The sequence below is a fragment of the Harpia harpyja genome, chromosome 1 (genome assembly GCF_026419915.1).
Source record: "Harpia harpyja isolate bHarHar1 chromosome 1, bHarHar1 primary haplotype, whole genome shotgun sequence".
Taxonomy (NCBI): domain Eukaryota; kingdom Metazoa; phylum Chordata; class Aves; order Accipitriformes; family Accipitridae; genus Harpia; species Harpia harpyja.
In genome coordinates, this window is record NC_068940.1 from 34,320,925 (window position 1) to 34,346,407 (window position 25,483).

The window sequence follows — 25,483 nt, forward strand, 5'->3', positions numbered from 1 at the left end:
TAAAATTATTCCTTGATCTGTTATAACAATTATTTTTGATTAATTTTTCTCTGCCTGCCTTTTTTTAATGCATTGATGAAGAGATTGAAAGATTCATTTCAGACTGAATCTTCGTCTTGCTAACATGGAAAACATTAAAAGCTTGAATGAAAAATAAATTTTCTAATGAGAGCTGATTATTTTGCCAAAGCCCACTTAAATAATTGCTCAGGATTATACAATGCATTCCCCATGTGTGTCAAGAAAGGGGGAAACGGACCAAATGGAGAGCAACTTTCTTCTTTTAAGATAATTTCTCTGGATGTTTGTCCTTCCTAGATTCATTGGTCTCTTCCACTTTTCACTGTACCATCACTGCACTGGAATAATAGTCCTAAAATAGGATGCTTCCAAAACATCCACAGCATTGGCACCAGGTATACAGAAAGCCTTGCCTACTGACACTGAGATGTGTCTGCAAGTGCTGCCATTCATATGTAGTAGTGCAAAGGGTACATAAGTAACTGAAAGGGTAAAGCATACCGATACATTGACTTATCAACATAACTCTCAACATCATCTTAGTATGCAGTAACTACCAAGACAAACATGATCACAATCACTATGACTGAAATTGAACTTTAGGTTTTCACCAGGATTCCTTGAAAAAGTTGGTGTGACAATACAAGAATTCATACTGCTCAATATTTTCTGTTGCATGCTGCCTTGTTTAGAGCATTCCTTTAGACTATTATAGTATATGTTTATAATATAGTAAGTGACTTTCCTTACCAGAAATAATGGAGTCATTCAAAACTTCCTCATCCTGATAAAAAACAGAGTCTTCCTTGAGCTCTGAGTTCATGATCATGTTTTCTTTGTTCTCATCCGACTCTTTAACTGAGTTCCGCTTATTTTCTGAATCACTGCTGTAACTCAGTGAGTTCTCCTTTTCTTTGTTGCGCTCAATGCTAGATGTTCTGGATGGACGGACATCCACTCTTTTTTTTGGAGAGCCTTTGCTTTCTCTTCCATGGAAGCTGTGGGTGGAAGGTGCACAGCCCAGTTTTTACAAAAGACTGTTTTATTGCCACAGTAGGAGCTTATCTTTCTATGAGAATGAGCAGAATGTCGTGTAGCTCATAAAGGCCAGGGCAGAGAGTTCAACATGGGACAACACGGGATGGCATTCTCAAGACTGTGTTGAGAATGGCTAACGTGGATCTACTTTCCTATCTCCGTCATAAAATTAAGGTCTGGAAGGGTGGTGACGAATGTATTTCTTTGATATATAGCCACATGCTATACTGTACTGATTAAAAAAACCACACAGCACGTCCTTCTAATGTAAAACATACATGGCATGAAATATTACCATTCTGATATTTTATGATCATGACAAAGGTTTAACAGGGCCTGGAAATAATATCGTATGAATCTATTCCCCATGACAATAGCTGTTACGGAATTGAGAAATGTTACCAACTTAACTCCAAAGCTCTATGATGGAAAAGGTTATCTCTGTCCTCCTCCAAAACACAGGATGGCTTATAATGAAAACCAGACAAAGTACCCAATGTACTCCCACACAAGCATTTGTATTAAAACTGGATACCATATATGCTCATGTATAAGCCAAGAGACATACTGAAATAGTAGCATTTCTCCTATGTAGAGTACTGATATTTAGAGCAGGATATGCCTTAGCTACTCTAACTTGGTGTCTTGTGGGGAGATTTTCTTTTGCACTAGGTGAAGGATTATCAAATGATTCTACCTGTTTGAAAACCTACTTCCATGTCACAGTAGCCTCCTTATAAAGGAAGAAAATACTTCAGAGTAACTGCCAGATTTAAGCACCTTAACCAGAGGTGGATGTTCAAAGTAGTGACACCAAGAGGAAGGCAAACCCAAGCTGTAGGAATAAATAAAATGCTAATAACAGGGTAGGAACATTTACCAAGAGAAATGGTTTAGTGGAATGACTCTTCTCATGCACCCATATAGCCAAGAGGCTGTAGGTACCTGTCCTGCCGGTGTTTGGTGGCCAGAGCCCTGTGGAGTTCTTCAATGACTCTGCTGGGAGGTAAAGGCAGGTGGATGGCAGCCAAGTGAGGGGAACCGGTTGGCGTTGTTACCTGTCCTCTGACATGGGGATCTGAACTTTTCTGGCCAGAGGGATGGAAGAGGGCAGCTTGTCCTGAGATTTGAGAGGAACCAACAATGACATAATTCTTCAGGATGGTGGAAGGAGGAGATTTCATGGCTGGGTCATCTATTTCACTTCCTGCTGTCAAAACACAAGAGGGTAAGAGGTCGTGCAATGCTTCTTATTTTTTTGCACTCAGAGTCTGCACTGAAGTTAATTTGTTGTGTTGAACAAAGGAAAATGGTGATGTTTTGTTCTTGCTGGGAGGTAACTAGTTAAGCTGAGTAACTATCTGAATTCAAAAGGCTCATGCTACACAGATCCAGATCCTTGATCTAGCAAAATAGATGCCTCCCCCATTTCCCCTCTTTCCCACAGTATCAGATTCTCCTTTTTCCCAGCCCACCAATGCATTCTTGATTGCCAGTACTGTTCCTCCTAACCACCAATGGCTTACACTGTGGTGGCTTTCCAATCTAGCGCTTTCTCTGCTGGACTCTGGCAGACTGTATTAAAATTTATGCACTGTGGTTCTCAGTCTGGACAAAATGTACCAGTGTCTATTATCTGCTCTTCTGTGATTGCTTCACAGCTTAGACCTCTGTCTTTCATATGCCAGTTGAGGAAATGCCAAAATCATTATAATATGAGGATAAAGTTTGCATAACAAAACTTGCCAAATCCAAATGAAAGATGTGGTATTGAGCACTAAGAAGAAACAAGAAGGTTGGGACAACCTAATCTTTTTTTTTACCCCCAGATTCAGATATTTTTTATGCATTGTAAGCATTTGGTTGGAAATTAGACTTTGATATATACATTTCTCTAGCACCTGAGACCAAAATGCAGTGGACATTTCCCTGGTTGGAAATTTGGTAGTTTCACACTCTTAAGATAACTGAACATCTGGCCAGAAAAAGATACTGATTAGTTTTTCTGTTCTGCAGTTCTCTTCGCCTTTCCCCTTTCCCCTATATCTCTGTCCCAAGCCTCTGGCATATGGCGTGGTTTACACCAATAGCTCAGTCTGTGTGTAAAAAGGCAATACGAGTTCTTCATACAAGAGAATATTTATTTTCTCTTGTTGCCACCTAGTGTTTTAAACAGGAATTTAAACTGACACAGCTTAGTAAGGCTTTTGTACAAACTTGTTTTCAGAGATAATTTTTACTTTTTTCACTTGTGAGATGAATCCCTCAGTTCATAGCAGAGAAAAATTTCTGCTCAGGCCAGGATTATCCTGAAATACCCATGTAAAAAGCGCTTGGTTCCTATTAGCATGGTAATTTACTGGAAAACTGGAGAGGACAAAAGTAGGTTTGAATATTAACTTCAGTTATTAAATATTTCCTCTCAGACCCAGCATCCTGCATAATAGTTATCAACTACATGCCACTGCACAGTGAGAGAGGGTGTCCGTGTTTTCTGAGAGCAAGAACCCTGGGTTCAGCTCAACCCTAAAGCAGGAAGGGAGGAGACTTTGTTTCATCTTTATACCTGCTTGTTCCTGGAACAGGTCAAGAGCCAATTTTGTCCTCATTGCAGCTTGGGCCAATATTGAGAGTTGAGAGTTTCCTTAGATCACACCTTGTTTGTCCTATTGACAGCTGTTCAGTGAATAATCTTGCAAAGTGATGTCTTGGCACCTTGCCTTGTTCCCCCTCTCTCTGTGATTAATTTGTGCTTGGCTTATTTCTCACTCCTCTGCTAACAGCATCTCTGACATCATTAAGGGGGGAAAAACTAAACACAAAAGAGCTTTTCAACCTCTTAATCTTCCTTTTCTTTCATAATCATTCTTTCTCTCTCCCCATACATTTGTATTCCCTTTCACTCATTGATAGGATTTGTTTAGTCTTAACTTACCACTGCCTCCACATCCACACAAAAATAAACAAATGTATAATCACTATTGAAAAAGGGTCTACAGTTATTGCAGTAATTGAGAAAACCAAGAGTTGTTCTTTGTGGATAATTTAGATGAGAATGAAATACGAAAACTCAGAATATCTTAGATGTTACAGGAAATACTTTGGTTAAGCACCAAAATATCTAGACTCAAAATGCTGTGAAGTGCCTGGTGGAGCTGTGATGTCGTTACCCTCTATGGGTCAGGTTTTCCAAACAGCCTACATCTCGTGCAGAGCATGGCCTTATCATCGGTTGAGCGAAGTCAAAGGGGTGTCCTGGTTGTGCCTGTTCATGTTGCAAGGTGGAAGGGGCAGGCTAGAGCCGGACCCATAGCACAGAATGTTGAAGCAATCTGAATAGCAGCTCCCAAGGAGCATTGTGATACCATTTTCAATCCAGCTCCCACTTAAACTCTTATGGCTTTTAAGCATGGACAAAATATGGATATTTTCCATGGGAAACAAATGTAATTTTCCTCAAAAAGACTGAAAACCTCAATATTTTCTATGAACCCCAGTGGTCAGATCACAATGCCCCTCTGACATTTTGTTTCCTGGTGACTTTGAAAACCCTATTCATTGTGCCAGTAGATCAGTGTGGATGCAAATCTGGGCTGAGATAATGGCTGTCATTTAAAAGTCTAAATATCCAACAGGTCTGACATTTAGATGTCAGGACTTGGTTCTAATTTGCAATAAGGCCCTTTTAACTGCTTTTACCATATGTAGGGGCCCTAAATTGGAACAAACTAAAATCATATTCACTTTAACACCCTTTCTGCAGTGCCAGAATGTGGGAAAATGTAACAACATTGGCAATACATTAGAAAACCAGGTCCAGATGAATTGCTCTTGAAACATTCAGTGAAGTCTGGCACAGAGGATTGCTTTGTGGGAGCCAGGTGTATCACTTCTGTGCATTCTGTGTAACTAGACCAGATTTCATAGCTCTAGTTTAGACCTACCCTAGAGAGCAAACCCTTCAGATGGAAACCTCTACAGAACCTATTGACTTGAACTTGATTTTGGCTGTTGTACTGTTATCCAGCGGCAGTCTAGGTAATGAAAACATTTAAATCTTCCTTGTGCTTCATGGCATATCGATATGAACATTTGATTCAGCAGATGTTTGCAGTTGGTTTGATTTGTTTTACATGTGTTTAGTGCAACAGACTTGCAACAAATAATCCCGAGAGATTCAGATAAAAATGTGAAGTACAACAATTAGTGCATTGTTATCAGGGAACTGGACCGCTCAGTTCATGGAAATCATTAGCGTTCTGTTCACTCAATATAACTAGCCTGATTCACAGCAGTTTGCAGCAATAGGCTTAAAAAAGGATGTAAGAAAAAAATTATATACTGTTCTGTATAGGCGAACAACACATAAGGGATGGGAAAGTCTTTACTGACCAGTAATGACTGACCTGTTACGCTCTTTGTGATTTTGGAGATTGCCTTAGGTGGTGGAGCTGGGAGCAACGGAGGGCTGGGAAGCTGTGCTGGGTTTCTTTCTGTCTGTTTCTGGGGGGAATCTGTGGATTCACATACAAGTAAGGCTTGTGGACTGTCTTCAGATGCTGGCAGGCTGGCATCTTCTAATTCTTCCGTGGGTGCTGAAGGTTTCTTGGCTAGTAGGAAGATGAGTAAAATCAATGGAACATGAAGTTAATAATAATGATAGGCCAGGGGACAATGCCAGGAACATTCAGAAAAACAGAACACATGGCACACAGCTAGAAGCACTTCTTTTCCATAGTGAATATAATTGTTGTGTGAAATAGCCAACCAGCCAAGGCAGGTAAAGAATAAAATGTATGAGGATATTGAAGAAATGTTAGTTTTGATGTTCCTGAGAAAACCGCTGAGCATCCCTTACTTCCCTAAAGCCTTTTCCCCTTTCCTTTATTAATAATGAATACAGCAAGGCAAAGCAACTTTTGAGAACTGCAATGAATTTTCTTACAGCATGCACCTGCAGTGGCACAGTTACTGAGTGAATACTCTTCTGTACTAGGAACACACAGCCAAAGGGCAAAGAGTATCAAACCAGTAATATTACATGAAAGCTGACTTTCCAATTGTTTGTTGTACACATTTATTTTCACAATTTTATTTTTATCTTATTTAATACATGACTTCAACTTGCATCCCAAGTCTTCTGTTACTGTACCTGACTCCAGAACTGCTGAGTCTTTCCTGAGGTTAAAGTTGATAACCAGGAAAAGCCTGCCATAAAAAAGATTTACCATTGGATCTCAGCAGCTCGTGCGAAACAGAGAATCGGTGAAGTACTTAAGAAAAACTCCAATCACCAAGCCTTAATTTGAGATGGTGAAGCAGTGCTCATTTCAGGAGTGCCTCATGAAAGATGGCAAAAGCACTTAGCTCTTAAAGTTAGTGCAGGCTGAATCACTGAGCAGTTCATCAAATTGACCTGGCTGTGATGAGGGCACAGGGGAATAGATCCAGAAAGGCACGAAGCTGAAGCAGGACATAGGTGAAATTTCAGTGGGGAAGTCCAAAGTTAACATCCTTGAATCCTGCTCAGATACCAGCTGACTCTGGCAGTGCTTAAACTCTCACAGTGCCTCACTGTTTGACTTTCACACCGTTACATGTCCTGCTCTCTGCCTTGGCATATGTGGGGACCCACAGAGAGGCTTGAGGCTGACTCTGATCCAGGACCCCAGCCACAGCCAGGCTGTCTCCAAACTGCCTTTCCAGCCGCTATGGGCTCAGTAGTAGCCATGAGGGTTATTTTTCCTACCCTAGCAGGTAAAGCACTCATCCAAATGGGGAGATCAGTGTTTAAGTATCTCCTCAGCACAGAATCATAGAATAGTTTGGGTTGGAAGGGACCTTTAAAGGTCATCTAGTCCAACCTCCCGTGCAATGAGCAGGGACATCTTCAACTAGATCAGGTTGCTGAGAGCCCCATCCAACCTTGAATATTTCCAGGGATGGAACATGGGCAACCTGTTCCGGTGTTTCACCACCCTCATTGTAAAAAGTTTCTTCCTTTTATCTAGTCTAAATCTACCCTCTTTTGGTTTAAAACCTTTGTCCTATTGCAACAGGCCCTGCTAAAAAGTTTATCCCCATCTTTCTTATAATGCCCCTTTAGGTACTGAAAGGCTGCTGTAAGGTCTCCCCGGAGCCTTCTCTTCTCCACGCTGAACAACCCCAGCTCTCTCAGCCTGTCTTCATAGGGAGCTGTTCCAGCCCTCTGATCATTTTTGTGGCCCTCCTCTGGACCCGCTCCAACAGGTCCATGTCTTTGCTGTGCTGAGGACTCCAGAGCTGGATGCAGTACTCCAGGTGGAGTCTCAGCAGAGCAGAACATGAGAGAGGTCCAAACTGCTTGGGCTGGATAAATGGCAAATCCCACTCCTTTTAGCATTTTGGACTGTCTAAAAAAAGTACATTTCCCTCCAAACCATTCTAGGGCATCTCCTAAAAACTCACAGCAGTGGGCACCCACAGCTGCCACGTCACAAATCTTTTCTTGGCTCAGTTTTATGTCTTGTTTGGAATACAAGCTCTCGATATTAATGAACATTCAGCATCCTCGTGTTCAGAGTGCGTGGGGAGGCACCAGAGCACTTAGGCAGTTGGAAACAATAGCATTGGCAAGATAATAGCATTTAATTTGTTGACAAACAGATTAATAAGTATGCCTAGAAGAGGAGGAATGAGTATTTATCATTCAAAAAAGACAGGAAAGTAGAATAAATATGCATCGTTAACAGGAATTCTTGTGAAATTTGGCTTGATAGGAAAGCTGCCATATGTGGTAGTTGCCTGAATTATAGAAGAAAATAATTTTCTTTTAAATATATTTCTAGGGAAATGCTTTGTATTTTTGTGCCTACTGCATAGAAAACAAAATGTGGAATAGAGAAAGAGAAAAATAAAGTCACTAATGGGTTACATTACAGAAGGATCAAGAGCTCCAGTAGATATTAGTAGCTTGATAGGAAAATTAGTCAGATTTGAGTGCATTCCCCTGAGTGGAGCGATACTTTCTTCTGGCAGTAACTTCACTGAAATCAGTAGACCTCCCTGTGACATAAAGTGCTGTTTGACATGAATGCAGAGGAGCAGTCATAGTGGGACCTTTCCTATAGAGAAGGTGAATCCAAAACATACTCGGCCTCAAACATATCTTTTTGTTTCTGAACTCCACCCTGTTCTGAGAGTGGTATCATGAAAACAAACTGGCATTGTGCACTGTTGTCTAAAGAATGTCCATTTTACATTCCCTGCAAAGAATGGTTTGTTTCTGTTTTTTTCTGTGGTTGTTTCTGGTAACAACAGCACATGTTTGACTCAGTCTGAAGGCAGACCTGAGTCTGGAGTACACAAACCTATTAACAGATTTCATACTGCAGAGTGAATATTATCCTGCTGAAAATATTCCAAGTGCTCAACACTAGACTCCTTGCCAGAGTAGCTAATTATTCATGGAGTACCACTTGTCAAAATGCCATCTCACTACTAGGTAGAAATCCTCCCCTTGGGACTGCCCCTAAGCCCATTGGCTAGGTTAGGTGGGAAAAACTGCCCTTTTTCTGCTTAGGCTGTTCTTTTTCTGTGTATTAACCAGACATGAAGTCTACATGTATTTCCTTTTGTTTCCTTCTCTTCCCCTCCCTGGCCTTCATCCCACATCCTCAGGATGAAATACGACATATTGGGTATAAAGCAAATATATTAATTTTGTTTCTAGCTGGTCAAATATTCATATGAATTTGTGGAAAGACAGCTACTGCACTGGGCCTGGATTGAGCCCAAGGACAAACGTTGTAATAAACTCAACATTATAACAAACTTAGCAATACAGTCTGACAATTTTGAAGAGCTTTCCCACTCCATGAATTTCTTAAGGTGGACCCAGTAGAGATGGGAATCCTAGAATGCACAGACAGGGATAAATTAGCACATAAAGACTAGATCGACAATAATTATTTTAAAAGCCAAAGGCCACTGATGAAAGAGGTGGGAAGATTTCCAACAAATAGGAGTGGCGTCTCGCAGACCAGGGAGAGAGGAGAAGGTAATCCCACTGTTAGTTTTTGGAACCTGGAGAAATGACACCTCAAAAAATGAAGGAAAAGAAATACAGAAGAGAAGAAAGGTTGTGCTAGGGAGACAATAAAAGGAACAAGGATTAGAGAAAGAGACATAAGAAATTGGGATGATTTTGAAAGCCTCAATACACAATTTTGAACACAGTGCAAGGTAAATTTTAAATCATCGTACTAGGTTTTGCGGAGCCGTGAGGTTAAATACATGATACATTATTAGTGTCATCTTTCCAGGATAGCCTTTCCCAATGATAAGAATTAGAAGTTCAGAGAGAAATTTCCTTAGTGATATGGAATGAAACACTCTAGAAAAGACCTGAAGGATTCTGGTCAAGATCTTGATCTGGTTGTTCTAAGAACAGGGAGATGAATGGGTTTTGTCTCAATTAATTTTTAGGGTGATACAAAACCAAACACATCCATAAATGATAGTGTTTGAAGAGAAAGGAAAACAGCATTAAGGGCATGTATTAATAGAGGCTCTCTGTGTCCACTACGTTGCTCAAAATAGAGACAAAAAAGAGAGAGGATAAATCTTTAGAAGCCTACATACAATGCTTTGGGATATTTCTTGATGAAATAACACATGTACTTGAAATGAAGAAGGTGATGGGTGATGGAAAGGTGGTGTTAAGCTTACAAAAAAATCCTTGTGATGCACAAACATGAGGAGAGATACTCTTTGGGAGACAGAAAGGTTTCTGTTGTCAAAGCAATTAAGAGTGAAGTGGAGCTACAAATAGGCCAGAAAAACAATATTGTGTACAAGCAAAACAGCAAAAGGGAACAAAATTACATGAATCATGGGGATGGAAAGGACAGGAAGAAAAGGAAGTGGGAAAGGATAAAGCAAAGAAACAGAAAACACTGCAGAGAATGATTTCCATTCCATCCAACCTGCTAAAACAGGTTGAGGGCGTAAGCAGGCAGCATTGCTCAGCAAACCACAGCAGGTAGGGGTGGGCTTGGCGAAAGTGGCCAGGAGCTGGAACCCCAGAGAAAGCAGGGCATGAGGGGGTGGGATGGAGAACAAAAGGCAACCAGGGCAGATGGAGAAGGTGTAAAGATTGACCAGAGGGCAGCAAGATCTGTAATCACTACATGGCAGTCCTCATGAACTAAGATAAAGCATTATCTCTGCAGCTTTGCATTTCTTGGTTGTCAGGAAGTGAATGGAAACCCTTCAGCTCCTGGGTTGTGCCTGGCTGCTCTGGTCCCAAGGAACTGCTGTCACGGATGAGCTCTGCCGGAGCACAGTTGCATGAAAGGAACTTGGTTTAGCTTATCTGTGCTCCTGGTATTGAACTTCACTTGTATTTGCAGCGTGTTGTAGACAGGGTTGTGGTATGGACAGTGTGGGCTGTGTATTGACATTGTTCTCCTGAGCCAGGACAAACCATTTCAGGCTTGGCACAGAAGTTTAAGAAATGTTTTTAGGAGACACTTGTTTCATCTTCACAGCAGTCACTGCTAATACCAAAGGGGCACCATGCCAGGACTGGATCAGCTCATAATCCAACTAATCCCATTATGCCAAGCTTTGTGTGGTCCCTCAGTTCGGTAGCAGTCTCAAAAAATCACTGTTTTTAAGTACTGATTGTTAACTTAGTACGGGCTGACCTGAACAAGGTGCTCTGACCCTTTAATGCACTGACATATTTCACTCCTCATAAAGCAGCTTAGCAGAAATATTTTTTTAACATTTTTTAATTTCTTGAAAACACTTTAGATCCAATACCTGCATCTTCTTTCAGCTCATCCAAATGCAGCTCCTCACCAAACGAGGTCACATTCGTTGTAGCTGCTATTATACTCTCTTGCTGCACGTCTTCTGAGGCAAGTGCCTGGCACACGGGAGGTGGAGGGTCACTCTGCGTTGCTCTCGTGGCATCGTCAACAGTGCAGGCTTTGCCTTCGGTATCTAAAACACCAAATCATTTAATCTTAACTAAACCATGAGCAGCGAAAGCTGAAACTCCCTGCTATCCTCTTGAGAAGAGTGAGTGTCAAAGCTGCTAGTGCTCAGGGGACTGAGATTTGTCTTAGAGCAGCACCTGATCTCTAACAGTGTTAAGCATCTGTAATGCAAAACTTGTGGAGACCAGCCCACCTGGATACTAATATCCACCCAGTCTTCTCAGTGGGGCACCTTTTCCCATGGGCATCCAGCAGCCTGGGCAAATGGCATGTACAGGAAGGCCCCTGTACTCTGGAAGCATCTGCTATGTGGGAGATGAGCACAAGCATGGGAAATCAGACGTCTCTGGGCGAAGGCAATTCCTTGCACAAGCAGAGATCATGGTACAGCGTGTTCATGGGTTGGTCTGACATGTCTGAGTTGTGTCAGGCTCCGTGCGTGACACGCTGCCATCCAGCTGCCCCAGCAGTAATGTCGGAGCCTTACCGAAGACAAGGCTGCTAATATTCCCTACCAAGCTGTAGGTTTTGAGCATAGTTTTAGTTACTCAGCTTTGAAAAGCGTGTTCTGTGTGATTGAGCTGATCAGAAATTCAAATCCCTCTTCATGCAGACCTAGAAACTGCTCCCTTTGCTTACTCTGAAAGATTTTTGTGCCAGTGATCCCTGCAGCTGTACGCATCTTGATGACTGAAGCTTTTCTAGTACTCTCCTATTCAGGCAAGAGTCCTCAGAATACAAACTATCCTTTTACTTCACGACTCTCTCAGAATTTACAAGATCTACATCACTGTTGCAAACCAAAGAAAGCAATTACTTCCCGCTCTAGCCAGCGCTCCATGCTGATGGACATGTCTGCTGTCCACCCCTGACCTCCTAACTTGTATTTCTCAGCCCTAGACACTCCTTTCTGGAAGCTCCTGACAGGGCTATGTTTTCTTGCAATGATATCATGACAAGTTTCTTGAGCATTCATTTAAAATAGCTAGCATCCACAGCTACCCCTTTTTAATACTATTTGGACAATCTGCAGAGTAATTTATTGTGCTTTTGGGTAAGGGTATCAGATTTTGGCCCAGAGATGCTGCGGAAGGGATGCAGTATTTTTGTACGCTGAGCTCACGCAGTCTGCCTCATAATCACGTTTGGTGAAAAGTTACTGTTCTTAAAATAGCCCTTGCAGTAGCACAGTTGCTATGATACAGGGAAGGGGAGGGGGAAAAAGTTCATTGCCTACATTTCAGCTCATTGTGAAGGCAGCCTATACATAATCATCGGTGTATTAACAACTGCCTGCATTACTTGACAGGCAGCCCTTAACTCTCAGTGCTGTAAGTACAGCTACATCTGATCAGTTCTGTGCTCACAATGGGGAGAAATACTGGGGGAAGCTCCCTAAGTGTTTTCAAGGTAACTCTGCGTTGCATGTTCCTCACATCCTTTGGAAAGGCAAGCTGCTGACAGCTGTGCCACAATGAAACTGCAGTCAGAGACACGAGTTCCTTCAGATCCCGGCCGATGGAAAGTGTAATGACTAATGAAGTAATGACAAGCAGAAGACAGCCCTGTTGAAGAATTTCTGTTGGAGCATCTGAGACTCACAACAGTGATGCTCCTGGTCAGAAATGATCAGCTCATGCTTAGATCAAAGTGGGTGTGCTGCTTTGATTGGCAGTGGGTCCCAACACCGTATTTTAGAGATCATCCAGGGACAGGAGAAAGCACAGAGCTTAGATCCACTGGTAAGGAAAGCAGCAGAGTCTTGAGTATTGCAAAGTAATCAGATGAAGTAGGGCTGTAATTTTGGGGGGAATGAATCCCACTGTATGCCAGACCCTGCACCCTGTAACTTCTTACAGAGTGGAAGTTGGTTCTCTCGAGTGAAGCTGTATTTTGGGTTCAGTTTTCAAGGAGCAGTTTGGCATCTGCCCCGTGCGAGCAGACCTGGAGAGGAGGGAAGGACAGAAGGGGCCCAGGCTGTGCAACTGTGCAGTGTATCTGGGCAGCTGGGTTTTGGGGTTGTGTGAGGAGAAAGGGTGACATAACCTGTTAGGATGACTCATCACCAAAGCAAGGACAGTGCAGTTTCACCCTGGACTGCTCACAGATTGATGCAGATTCTGTGCTAGCTTTGTGGTTTGCTCTGAGCCAAACAGTCAAGTTCAAAATGCTGCTTGACAGACCTTGTGCTATAAACTGGAGTGTGACATGGCTATTGTAAAAGCATGAAGCGGATCTGGAGGTTTCTCAGACTACAGTTTCATCCCAGTTTGAGCTATTAATGAAAGTGAGCAGGAATCAGGTCTGTGGAAGTGGAGTAGAGCCTGATGAAATAGAGGGATTTTAGGATTTACTGTACTCTTTTAGCATAGTATTGCTGCTTTGACAATTGCAACTTATTGCATAAACGAGGACTTAGCCTTGAAACTGCTGCCACTGCAGCTCAGTCCAAGTAGGGCACTAGTCATTTACTGAGAATTATTTGGGTCAATTTTTTATTCCAGTTAATAAGCTGCTTCTACTAATAATATAATAAAATAACCCTGGAGATTCACAACACTCTGTAAAGACAAATAACTTGCAGGTGGCTGCAATGTCCTTCAACTGACTGTTAGCCGTTCTTTCCTTTCTGGGTAGCAGGGTGGTACTGAAAATTTGTTTGATGTTTATAGGAGCTCTATGCAACTTTATTGCAGACAGGTAAGCAGTCTGTTTGCAGCTGCCTTTTTAAAAGCACAGCTTGTCATCACTCCTCACCGGATTATATGTATTTATTTAAACTATTTTAATTTTGTTAAAATGATCTTGCAACTCAGCATCATCTGTTTTCCTCCCACCCAGTTCTTTATACATGCAAGAGGTTTATTGATTCATTATTATTATTACCTTTTATGTGCTCTACAGAAGTTTTATTTTACTGTTCTTTTGCAAAGCTTTAGATATGCATGTCTTCAAATTCATGGATTATGGGCAACTTTCATACTGCTAGCAGAAATGGGGTGTATTTTTCTATCCAGTAGTGCTAATATGCTAATAGGGCAACTAATCATCTAGAATTATGAGAGACACAAAGAGTTCAATGGGCAGGAATTAAAAATGAACTTTCTAAAAACTTCCATTTTAGAATAAGCTGATGGTTTGATAGATTATTTTTTTAACTTGAACATAAAACTCATATTCAAATAAATCCAGTAAAATAAAATGAAAATTGCTTTATTGCAGTGAAAAAAAAAATCCTGTTTAAAATGCTCTTTTTCTGACTCTTCAGTTGCTCAGTTACACTCCAGCATAGCATCACTCAGTATTGTCCCACAGGCTATTTATAGGCATGGCATTTGTTTTATACAAAGAAACTCAATTATTAGTTTCAAAGAACATAATTTCTATCTATCAGATTGGTCAAACTCAAAAGGCCAGTCTTTCTTCATGACAGTACTTTCTGCTGTAAAGTTTTCAAAGTAAAGATGGATTTACTTTTTTTATCTCTGTTTAGGTGGGAATGGCAATTGGGATGTTGTCCATAACATTGGGAGCTCACTTGACCTCACAGAATAGTCACCTAGATCTCTGTCTCCCTTGAGCATCTGTCAGGGCTTTGGAGCAGGGATATACAGAACCACAGTCCTTTGTGCATGTGTGTGACACTTTATCATCTTTCAGTCAATGACTTCTGCTGAACCTGGTTTGTACTCAGGAAAGCTTTAAAATGACACTACCAAATGCTTCACTTTTCCATGTGAATGAAAAACAGGCAGAATGGTAATATGTTTTGTCACAAACTTGGTTTACTGGAAAGACAGCTGAAAACATCAGATTAGTATCATTTTATGAGATTTGGATTCATGGGTTGTACATGTTAGCTGAATGCATCTGTATGTCTAAGTTTATATTTATACCAGCTTTAGCTGACTTTCTTGGCAGTAGGATTTAGCTAGGTTTAGAGCAATTGCATAAAACATACGTACCAGCTCAGATTGCACCATGTATAAATCAAGTGAAGATGGACTTGCATTCAAGATAATAAAACATCAAAAATTAAACTGCATGGATTGATTGCAGCAGGGAGGAATTTGATGAAAGACATGCTTAATTCAGATACTGGATTTTCCTCTCAGAATTGAAGGTTTTCTTTTTCATTCGATTGTTAGGTTTCTTCTTTTCCAGTTATGTGTTTCCTATTGTCCTGAAAAAGACTCTGATAAAAAAGGTGAAGAATATTTACTTACCTTGTTCCATCATCTCCAGAAGGCCTTTCTTAATGAGTTCATCCCGACCTTGCCGTGCTGTCATCTTCTTCTCCAGCACTGAACAAAGTAGTAGCATAACACAGCACCAGTTAACAACAGAGTATTCGTATAATGGAGTGAGAAAGATGCAATGTGGAAATTCCCTCTAGTCTGAACTGCTGTGTGCTTGGAAAGAACTGCAAAGATTTTGTTTTGGGGAGCATGGACTGGTCAGCCTGTTTGTGCCTTTTCCTTTGTTAAAACGGCTGTAAAATCACCTACATGTAGAGCTGAGATTTATGATCTAACCTACTGTCTGATCACACTGAGTGCAGAGTAACGGGGATATTAAAGCCTTCACGCTGTTTTATGCAGCATGTTGGAGCTGCCTTAGGAAGCCGTGTCCTTTACTGTGACACTCCACAGGATATTGGGGCAAGTGAAGGGAATTGCACCATCCTATCCTAGGAAAAGGCAAGTGAGTTTGTCTCCTTACTGATCTCCTGGGACATCCCTGGAGACTAGAGAGAGCATGCAGCACTGTGTGCTGGGCTCCTTCACCACAGAGACAGCTGCTTGAGGGAAGGCATTTTACAGGCTGTATCTCCCTCCTGTCACTTTTCATAATGTTACTGTGACCTATATAATCTTCACCCCTAATAAAAGGGGTGATGATACTTGGGGCCATAAATGTAGCCTATTTTGGAGAAGGGACAGCCCATGAAAAGCAGTCTGTGTTGAGGTTTGTGCTTCACTCTCGTATTTTGACCTTTTCTTCTAAATGTACTATATTGTATTATATAGGAAGTCAGCCTATATGGGCTCTTTCTAGCGTTAAACATTATTGATCTGTAATATGCTGAAATCTTTGAATTAGGTTTAGATCAGGTCACCATTAACATTTTCTATGTAAGCAAATTTCACCCAGGCTAAACTTTGCTCTGTGCAGCATCACTCTTGTTCTCATCCTACCTGCAGATGTCTGCTTTAGCTTCTCGTTTTTCTTTTTCCGCCACTTCCATGGTTTGAAGATCCTGCCCAGTGTTGCCAGTTTGCTGTTCCTCCTCACTGGCGGAGTTCGAATCCCTGAGACCAAGTAGTCAGAACGCATTGCAGGGGACTGCTCCATCTCATCTGAGAGGGGAAAAGAGGAAAGCCATCTGTTAGACAAAAAGCTTCAGCATAGACTTGAAAAGGGGAGGCAAATGGAGGCTCACCGGCTAACAAGCATTCAGTCTAGTCACCAAGAGAAGCAGTGCAAGACTTTGAAAGAAAGTCTCTGCATTGCTGGAGCCGGCAGCCAGGCTGAGGCACGCCAGCCAGAGAGGCATTCAACCTCACTGTGCCAGCCCAGTGCTTCCTACCAGCTGCTCTCTTGAATCTGGTCTTGCACAGTACCTGTCTGGATGCCAAATATTTCAGTATCTCCACTGCTGCCATCCCTCATGGATTTATCAGGGCTATGAGGCCCATAGAGAGGGGCGTGTGCTGAATTTGTACACTCTATGCTTTATTCCATCGCTTTCCTACCTTTGCCCATGCCTGGTACTCACCAAGGTAATGGTGTTACTCTCCCTCCCAAGGGCTGTGTGTAACTGCATTGCAGCCTTCTGAAACATGGAGAGCTGAGAGCTCCCAATAGCTTTAATAGGAGCAGTAGAAATTTAACACATCTGTAAATCAGGTCCATGCGGCCTCCAGTTAATCACGTAAATGTAATGTTCATTTAGAAAAATTCAGACCTTTATGAAAAGCTGAGAGGAAGTCTGAGAAAGCTGAAGTCCCTTCTGAATTTCCAGCTTCCAGTTCTGTTTTCAGACCACAGGATATTGCTGCCTTTTAAATGAACTCTTTTCATGTAAGCTAACACAGAACACACTGACTTGTGTGAGCTAATGCAAATCTTTTATATAAGAATAATTTGTTTGATACGTGCTACGTAAGTAAAATCTTAGAACTATTGTGCAAATTTATTCCTTGGAAGCTAAGGGGAAAATTCTTTCCCTTTTGTCCAGCCAAGCCACAGAAATTCAGAGATAATGCTTCAGCTGGAAAAGCAATTTAGGTATTTTTAATATTTTGTCTTGAAAATACACTGTAAGTTTTGCTTATAGACAAGTCTTGCACGAAACAATACATACTGACCATTCACAGTTGTGTGCTAGCCCGTACCATGAAAGAAAGTAGCACAGTTCCATAAATGGGGTTATTGATGTCTTTACTGAGATTTGTGTTTGAGCACCAATACAGTGATTGTTAAAAGAGAAGCTGCCATCAGTCATCAGACATGTTACATGAATAAAAACTAAATGACAATTTGTATTATTTTTTCAACAATCGGTTATGATTTCAATGAGCAATGTGGACCTATGAACATATGTACATTTCAAGGTAATTTCGCTCTGGAACAACAACATTTATCATAAATTGCTTTATGACTGCAAGATAAAAACTATATAGCATCTTCTAGGCTTTGTTTTTAAGTTAACAGGGTGAAAATGCTTAACTCACAGCATGGAGGTGGGGATTTCCAAGTAAACAGGAAACAATTTTTGGAATATTAAACACAGCAGGCGAATGAACACATTTCTCCTCTTCCATTTAATTTTGAAAATACTGGTAATTGAGATGAATCATTCAGTGGAGACAAACTAAAAACTTGGCCACATGAACTATCAGAACAGAGAAAAGGCTGTAAAAGTTCCCCCCCCCGCCCCATTGTCCATGCCCAGTGAATTTCTCTTTCTATGTTCTGAATTTAGAGCACCTTTTGTCTCATTCCACAGAGTTTATCTTGGAGTTTAATTTAGAAGAGATTTAAAATGTATGTAAAAATGTATTTTTGCCTTTGAAAGAATGGTGTCTACCCAAGGTGATATTTATGATTTACAGTTTGGAGGTCAATATTAAGTTGAGAGCAGAAACTAGCAATGAGCCTAGCACAGAAGGAGAGCAGTAGCCTATAGACCACAGCCAGAGCACCAAGATGTCATGCTCCTTTCCTAACTGCGTATTCAAAAATGAGGAGTATCGCAGAAATAAGCTTTGAAGAAGCAGACCTACTCTTGATTACAGAGATGGCAATGACAATGGAAAATGGCAGGGTAGATCTGCTATTAATTTGCTATTATGATTACTTCAAAGCTGTAATAGAAGCCTCAGAAATTAGCATTTGGCCATTTCTTGTGACATCCCTTGAGTGGAATGGAAATGTTCACAAAATCAGCTTATCTCAAAAAAGCTGTAGATCAGACTGTAAATCAGACCCTTGTCCCTGGAAGCTACAGTGGAGTAGGACAGCCTCAGCTCAGCGGTCCCTGGTCCTTGCTTATAAGACTGCACTGCTGCTCGAACACTTCCTACCATCTCAGGAATTTCTCAAGCATGTAAGTGAAGATTAAATAAGAAGCTGATTTAAAGCAGTACCTTGGCAAGTTAGTTACCCTACTGCATTTCATTCAGGATGTAGGTGTCTGCAAAGTGGTTTAGGCATCATCCATGTTTTGTTTAACACTGGTAGCATAAGATCATTTTACCTTTTTTTGCCAGATAGCAGGGGATGTAGACAGAACCAGGAAGTCATTCAAACCCAAACCTGTGTGTCTCTAGCAATGCTTATTATTCCAGAATTTCCCCTAAGAAAGAGAATGGGGAGATATTGCAAAAGCACTAAGAATTCCCTAAGTGCCCTGTAGTGATCAGTGCTTCTGTAGTTTCTACCAGCTGCCCTGTCAACTGGGTTTCTTCCATTCCCTTCTGCCCTCTTGGTTGTGGAAATGTAAGTATTTTATGCCTTAGATTTTGGTTACAGATAAAATACAGACAGAAATCACATGTCAAAGAAGGAATAGTAGCTAAAACAAATGTTCCAGTGGAGGTTTTCGTGGGCTTTTAAACTTTATTAATGCTTCTCATATAGTACAGACAGTTCTTAAGCAAATGGTTTTATCACCTGGTATATTCTCACCATATGCAGTTCCTACACTGTGCATTTGGAGAGATGGACACAAATAAAAATAGATGGAGACACAGCAAGACAGATATCCTGAAGTCATAAATAACAAGGAAATGGTCTCACTGGCAATAAGAATCACAAGAAAGACCTTGGAGCTCCTCATTTCCAGTCAGTTCATTTTTTCTTGGTTGTGGGTTGGCTGCTTGGGAGATAAGAAGTTGACACCACAAAAAGCAGTTCCCACGTACAGCAATGAATACTGAAGGAGAAGGCGCACCTAAATATCAGCCAGTTCCTGCAGCCAACATGCTGCCAAGACTTGCCAACCCTCCAACCACTCTGTGAAATATTCAGCACTTTTTTTTAATCTGCAGTCAATATTTTAATTATGCTAACTGTTCTGTGGAATAATGTGGTTATTTCTCCCAGAGCCTGATAGCCTGGGGCCAGGCCATGCAATTACATAGAGGATGTCTGGAAAATATAAACAGCCAAGAGCCAAATCAAGACTCTCCAATCAGGAGGGAGAAATGAGCAACAGCTTAACTAGCTGTGTTATGCAGAAGGATGAGGGACAGTCTTTATACAGAGTCAAGCAAGCACAAGCCTAACCCACAGCATGGCAACCTAACGCTACCCGACACAGGGAGGCCAGGCTCTGCTTGGCCATCACTGCTGAGACAGACCGATTGGTCCCACACTGTCCCACAAGGAGACCATCGTCAGCCCTGTGGGGCCAGAGGATTCTGTTTATATTGAAATTACTTTCAAGTCCCTCCTGTACCCTCAGAGGGCAAAGGCTTCTGTGCTGGAGCTCCAGATCCAAAAGAAACTTTGCATATATCACACAGTTGTCATCTGCTCTGTGTGTGTTAAAGGGGTGGAAATGAATGTGGCTGTGCCCCTGCTGATGAAGCTGGGCAAGTGCTTCTTACAGTGCTAGCTGGGGTAATTTCTAGAGCTCCTAACAGTGGTCAAGAGTGTGAATGGTTTGATGTCTGAAACATCCCAAATCAGATGAGGGGAGAGGTTCTAACCTGACAAGTATTGCTCTGCAATACTGCTCTGGGCTGCGGAATAAACCAGGCAGCAGAGAAGAAGGAAACCAACCATAATATTCATTACATTTGGCTGCAGGGTCTGACCCCTCAGAAAGTCTGAGCATCTGCAGCTTCTGTTTACATCAGTAGCAGTTGTGATGATCAGTGTTTCTGAAAAATGCCCCATTGCTTTCTTCTTTAAAATACTGTGGTGACATAAATAGACTGTTCTTCCTGTTAGTCCATTCTCTGTAGGAATTGTGCATGGATCGTGAAGTTTTTTCTGCAGATAGAAGCTCTCCCATTTACAGATGTCAAGTCTTGACTCTATCCCATCCAGCTTCCCACAGAAGTGGGGCAGGTTTGCTGGGAGCACTGTGAAGTTTGTGTCCTGGATGTGTGATGGAAGAGCGGCCTATGCCTGCACATAGCCTTCATTTGTACAGCAGATGGTTTTGGTGCTGAGATGATTATGTCTGAGTGATAACAGCGTTGTGAAATTGAGCATTGGGTTCAGTCAGTTGGGTCTACCTTCTTGGGTTTTTCATGATGAGCCAAATCTAGCTTGATGCCTGGGTGGCTGATTATAGCAACTGCAGGCTGCACTCTGCAGGCTGATGTATGGGAGTTGGGAACATCAGGAATGCAGAGCCAAGTTATACTGACCTTGCCACAGAGAGAGGCTGTAAGAGACGTAGGATGCCCTCTTGTGAATACGCAGATTGCAGCAAGAAGTTTATGGGAAGATGAAGGATGCTGAATTTTAATGTGCTGGGAATTTTGGTAACTTAAATTCATGGTAATGGAAGTTGTGCCTTGCTAAATCCTCCTTGTACACTGGTAGGAGAAGGACTGCTGAAAAATCTGCAACCTGCAGGCAGTTTAAAAATAACACAGCAGACAAGAGCTGCAGGCAAATTTGTAAGGCAGGCGTGCTCTGTTTTCTGATGAATTGGTTTGTAATGCAGCTCTGCATGTTTTCCCCTTTATTGTCATTGCATCTGTCTTTGCAACTCAGATACAGAGTTAAAAAAGGAAAAAAGGTTCCCTTTTGTCCACTCCAGAGGGTAGAGACAGTGAGTGGAAACAAAATTACCTTTTTGGCTTTTGGGATAGAGGTGCCTTTACCAGTACTACTTTCAGTGCTGCCTAGAATTAGTGTCTACCTCTAAAAAGGATGTTAACAAGAATGTCACAGGGAGAGCTGAGCTTTTAAAGGGTTCATGTCTACAACTGGTCAGTCCCGAATCATGCAAGCCAGATGTTTGTGAGGTTAGCCAACAAACAGTACTTCTCTACAAAGGGTGCTCTATACAGAGGGTACTTTTTATCTAGTGAGAGAAACCTGCAGGGGAAAGAAGGCAGAAAGGTTGTCTTGGCTTTAGAGTAAGGACTATTCTGAGCTTTGGGAAAGAGAATTAGAGGCAGGAACAACCCCCTTTTTCCTTAGCTTAGCATCCTAAAAGAGGAAGAACTGATCACATTGATTGAATCTGCAGGATAGGGGTAAATTGTTTGCATCTAGGAGCCTTTGAACACTTCTGTTACGTTCCAGAAAAGCAGAATTCAAACTGAAGAGCTTTTTTATTGCACTAGTTAGATATTTCCTGTGATGGAGCTCTTCCCTGTTCTAAAAATGTTTTCTGTCACCTGCATTTCTGCAGACATGCTCTCTTTCTTGACTGTCTTTGAAAGAAAACTGCAGTGGAATGTTCCAGTTTGAAGTTTCCATTCAGTTTTTTAAACATATAGTATTTTGATTTTTCCAATTTTGAATGACTTTAGCAATTAGAAATTAAAATTAGAAATGAGAAAAAAGCTTTTGATGAACCTGAAATTTACTTAAATTTTGAAGGACTTTGTATTTGAAGCTGTGAATGTTTCAATATTGTTTTGGTTTGGTTTGAAAAAATTTACACAGAATCCTTTTTAAAACAGAAAACCTAGTTCCTAACAGGTTAGTTATTTAGAAAAGGCAAGGTACCTGTAGTACATTATTGAATGTAATCATAAGCTAATTTTGGATGCACAGATGCTGACATGTCAAAGATTGTTGCTCTGACACATCATATTTGTTACACAAGAAAAATATTGAAACAAACTTGGGAAAATTACAGGATTGAGGTGCAAATTCAGTCATTTACCTATCCAAATTTTTAAGTTTTGTATAGCCAACAGTGTAGGTAAAAATGGCTTGAATTCTTATCTCTGTTCTCAAAATTGTAACCCTTTATGTTCATGATTTCCTGCCTTGGATTTCACCTCACCCAATAGTTTAATCTCATAAGGATGCAGATGGATAGTGGGCCAGGTTCATCCACATAACTACGTCATTCATCGAGTTACCTTGGGGGAAAAATCTGGCACAGTAAATTTGTGCAAACTTCAGACTCATGGAGATACATGAAGGCAGGGTGAAAATACTAAGATAAATGGCAGAATGACAAAGGGGAATAGAGTCCTTTATGAGCACCATACCCAAAACATACCTGGGTTCAGCTTCCACTGAGTACAGGCTGGTCTTGGGCTGTATCACCTTTCTTTTAGCCAGGTCGTATGAATCTTGATTAGGTTTTTATACTTCCCTGTGTGAAAATGCAAGTTACTGTGCTTTCTTTCTACCTTTCGTGTGGTCTCCAGAGTCTGAGCTTCCGTTTTCACTTCATACTCAAATGTTTGCCACCTATCCTTGTTCTATAATTTCTACTGCTCTTTATTATGTTAAATTATGATTTAACTTTTTTTTTTAATTGAAGGAGGAAAAAAAAAAAACCCACCAGAATTTGTGGGTGGTAGGAGGGGGCTGTGCTTGCCAGGGAAGTTTTTTTCCATTCTGTCATGCTGAGCCTCCCTTCAAAGTATTTGGATTTTAAAACCAGCTTTAGCTAAAATGAACGGGGAATCAGATTATACTTATCAAAGGAAAGAGAGCAGGGAAGTGGCAACTCCAGCTAAATCTCTTAGATAAATATGCGCTTTATATGCTTGAGATTTGTGATTTCTTCCAGAAAATGTTCCTTTGGGAAGTTGACGTATCACCTAACAGCATTACCGCCATATGAGCCAAGGTGCAAAGAAATTAATCAGGAACCCTTCATGCTTTTGGATCATTGTGTCAAGTCCCAATAGCACTTCCTGTGATTTACAAGGCACAGTGTGACATTAGCAATTCATTAACAAAATAAGTTTTTCAGTGTTTGCGTAAAGGAACTCACAACATGCTTTACCTGGATAAGGAAGAACTAAATAACAGTAAGAAAATGAGACTGATGAAGGATTGTTGTATAATCACAGTTAATTCAGTTACCCGAGCCTGTACAAGATCTTCTTTTGAGAAGAGAAACTTGACATTTGCATGCCTCTCACCCAGTGAGAGCTTGTTCAGGCAGCAGACAGAGCAGCATCTCCTGAGATTCACAAAAAATCTGTTCAGATAAAGTCAAACGAGCACTGCCTCTGCAGAGGGCCAAGAGCCAGACTGTGCACCAAGCCTTGTCCATCCTGCATCTACAAAGGGTTTTGTACCACACACGTTACAAATTCCCAGGACTGTGCAGTTTCCCCAGGCGTCTTTGGAGAGATGCTGTTCTGCAGGACCCAAGGAGGCCCACCCCAGGAAGCACAGCAATGGCTTGAATTAGGCTTTCCATGCACTTGTAGTAGTAAAGCTGTTGTCTGCACTGCAGGACCAGTGTTTCATCACCTGCAGTTGTTTAATTAGCTGTAGCCTTGCTGCAAACCTGTTGAAAGGATGTTTTTTATAGCTTCTTCAGGGAGTCTGCAGACTGAAACACACCCTGTGCTGTCTCCAAGAGGCACCTTCAAATCCATTTTACTGCAGCTTATCTGTGATAGCAGTTACATTTAGAGGGCCATGTAACACCCAGGGAAGTCATTGGTGTAAGAGCACCGTGCTTGCTAACAGGGAACTATGCATTACTTTTTTCTGGGATTCATGCCCCAGAATTGACCTGTTTAGAGTTTCTCCCATCTACAGGAGTCTATGTCTGTCAGACATACAATCAGCTTTCACTTTAAATCCATCCCAAACTTGTATATTAGAGAAATAATCAAATCCTCATGTCCTATGCACTTTTATGCCCTTGTAATTTAATGCATAATTTCCTTCTTCCTTTGAACGCATCACAGCTCTCTGTTGGTGCTCTGTCACTGTTCAATAACACTACTGCAGATAGAAAACATTTGTTCTGCTTTGTGAAATGCAAGAACATCTGCCTTTTTTTTTTCCCCTTTATCACTACTGCTGCTTTGCACTTTCACTTTCCTTACAGCCATTGGCAACAAATACACATTAGTGAACAGTATCTGGTGCATATTCCAGGCCTGCTATACAGAATAGGACAAAGATGCGGAAGAAGAAATACTTAGACAACAAAAATATGACATAAACCAGAACAGCTACAGAGAAAGGTAGATAGAAAACAGGCACAGTGACTGAATTCAACTTTTGTGTAAAGGTTATGCATCCAATCTGGCTCCTTGTAAAACTGTTACAAAGCCGCTAGTGATTTCTACATTTGGTTGGTATGTAAATTGTGATGAAACCCTTCTTAGGAGGTCATATCACCTGAATGAATGGTTAAATACTTTCTAGAGATGGCTTGGTCTGCTCCACATAACATTCTGTAAACAGGAGTCATGTAGGAAATACTTTGAGGGGACCATTGTTTTTAAAAATCCATTTATCCCACTGTCTACTGGTATTTTCCAAAGAGGTGGTTATGCTAAATACTCAGCAGTCTTCAAAAGACAGCAAGGTACCACAAATAACTCTGTTGTCCTCAGCATCCTTGAAAAGGCACACATGTATGTGCATACACACAAAGCAGAGAGTCAGACAGTACAAAGTCCCCATGGGCAATGGCACTTCTCACCTGTTAAATCTTGTGTTAAAGCTAACATTGTCTGCTCCTTACCATGGCACTATCTCAAGGCTCAGAGAAGGGCTTTAAAGCACTGATCTAACAAAACTGCAACATGCTTAACTGTAGAGATCTGAGTATCTTTAAAAATTAATGAGTTCCTGGGAAGTCCATACTCTAAAAATTGAGATTCTGCTTCCACATTGATGGGCTCTGGTTAACAGTCTTTAAGGTGCTAATAGAGCAATATGCCTTCTAAAATGAAATTCTTTACTGGTTGAGGGCCAAGAGAAATAATTGCATATCAGATTTACTGCAGTGATTATCCCTGTTT

The 25,483-nt window shown here is 41.2% G+C and overlaps 1 protein-coding gene across 3 annotated transcripts in view; it reads right to left on the bottom strand.

The window, feature by feature from the left end:
- Positions 1 to 25,483, bottom strand: part of PHACTR3 (phosphatase and actin regulator 3) — a 115,914-nt gene that overhangs the window by 36,923 nt on the left and 53,508 nt on the right. For 2 of the 3 annotated variants that reach the window (XM_052786320.1, XM_052786340.1), the window contains exons 2-7: positions 16,244 to 16,405; positions 15,272 to 15,349; positions 10,867 to 11,049; positions 5,466 to 5,669; positions 2,005 to 2,269; positions 772 to 1,019 (exon numbers count right to left, since the gene is read on the bottom strand). In XM_052786320.1, coding sequence (XP_052642280.1) covers positions 772 to 1,019; positions 2,005 to 2,269; positions 5,466 to 5,669; positions 10,867 to 11,049; positions 15,272 to 15,349; positions 16,244 to 16,405 — 1,140 coding nt within the window. The remainder of the gene's footprint in view (positions 1 to 771; positions 1,020 to 2,004; positions 2,270 to 5,465; positions 5,670 to 10,866; positions 11,050 to 15,271; positions 15,350 to 16,243; positions 16,406 to 25,483) is intronic. The other variant, XM_052786331.1, reaches the window with a different exon arrangement.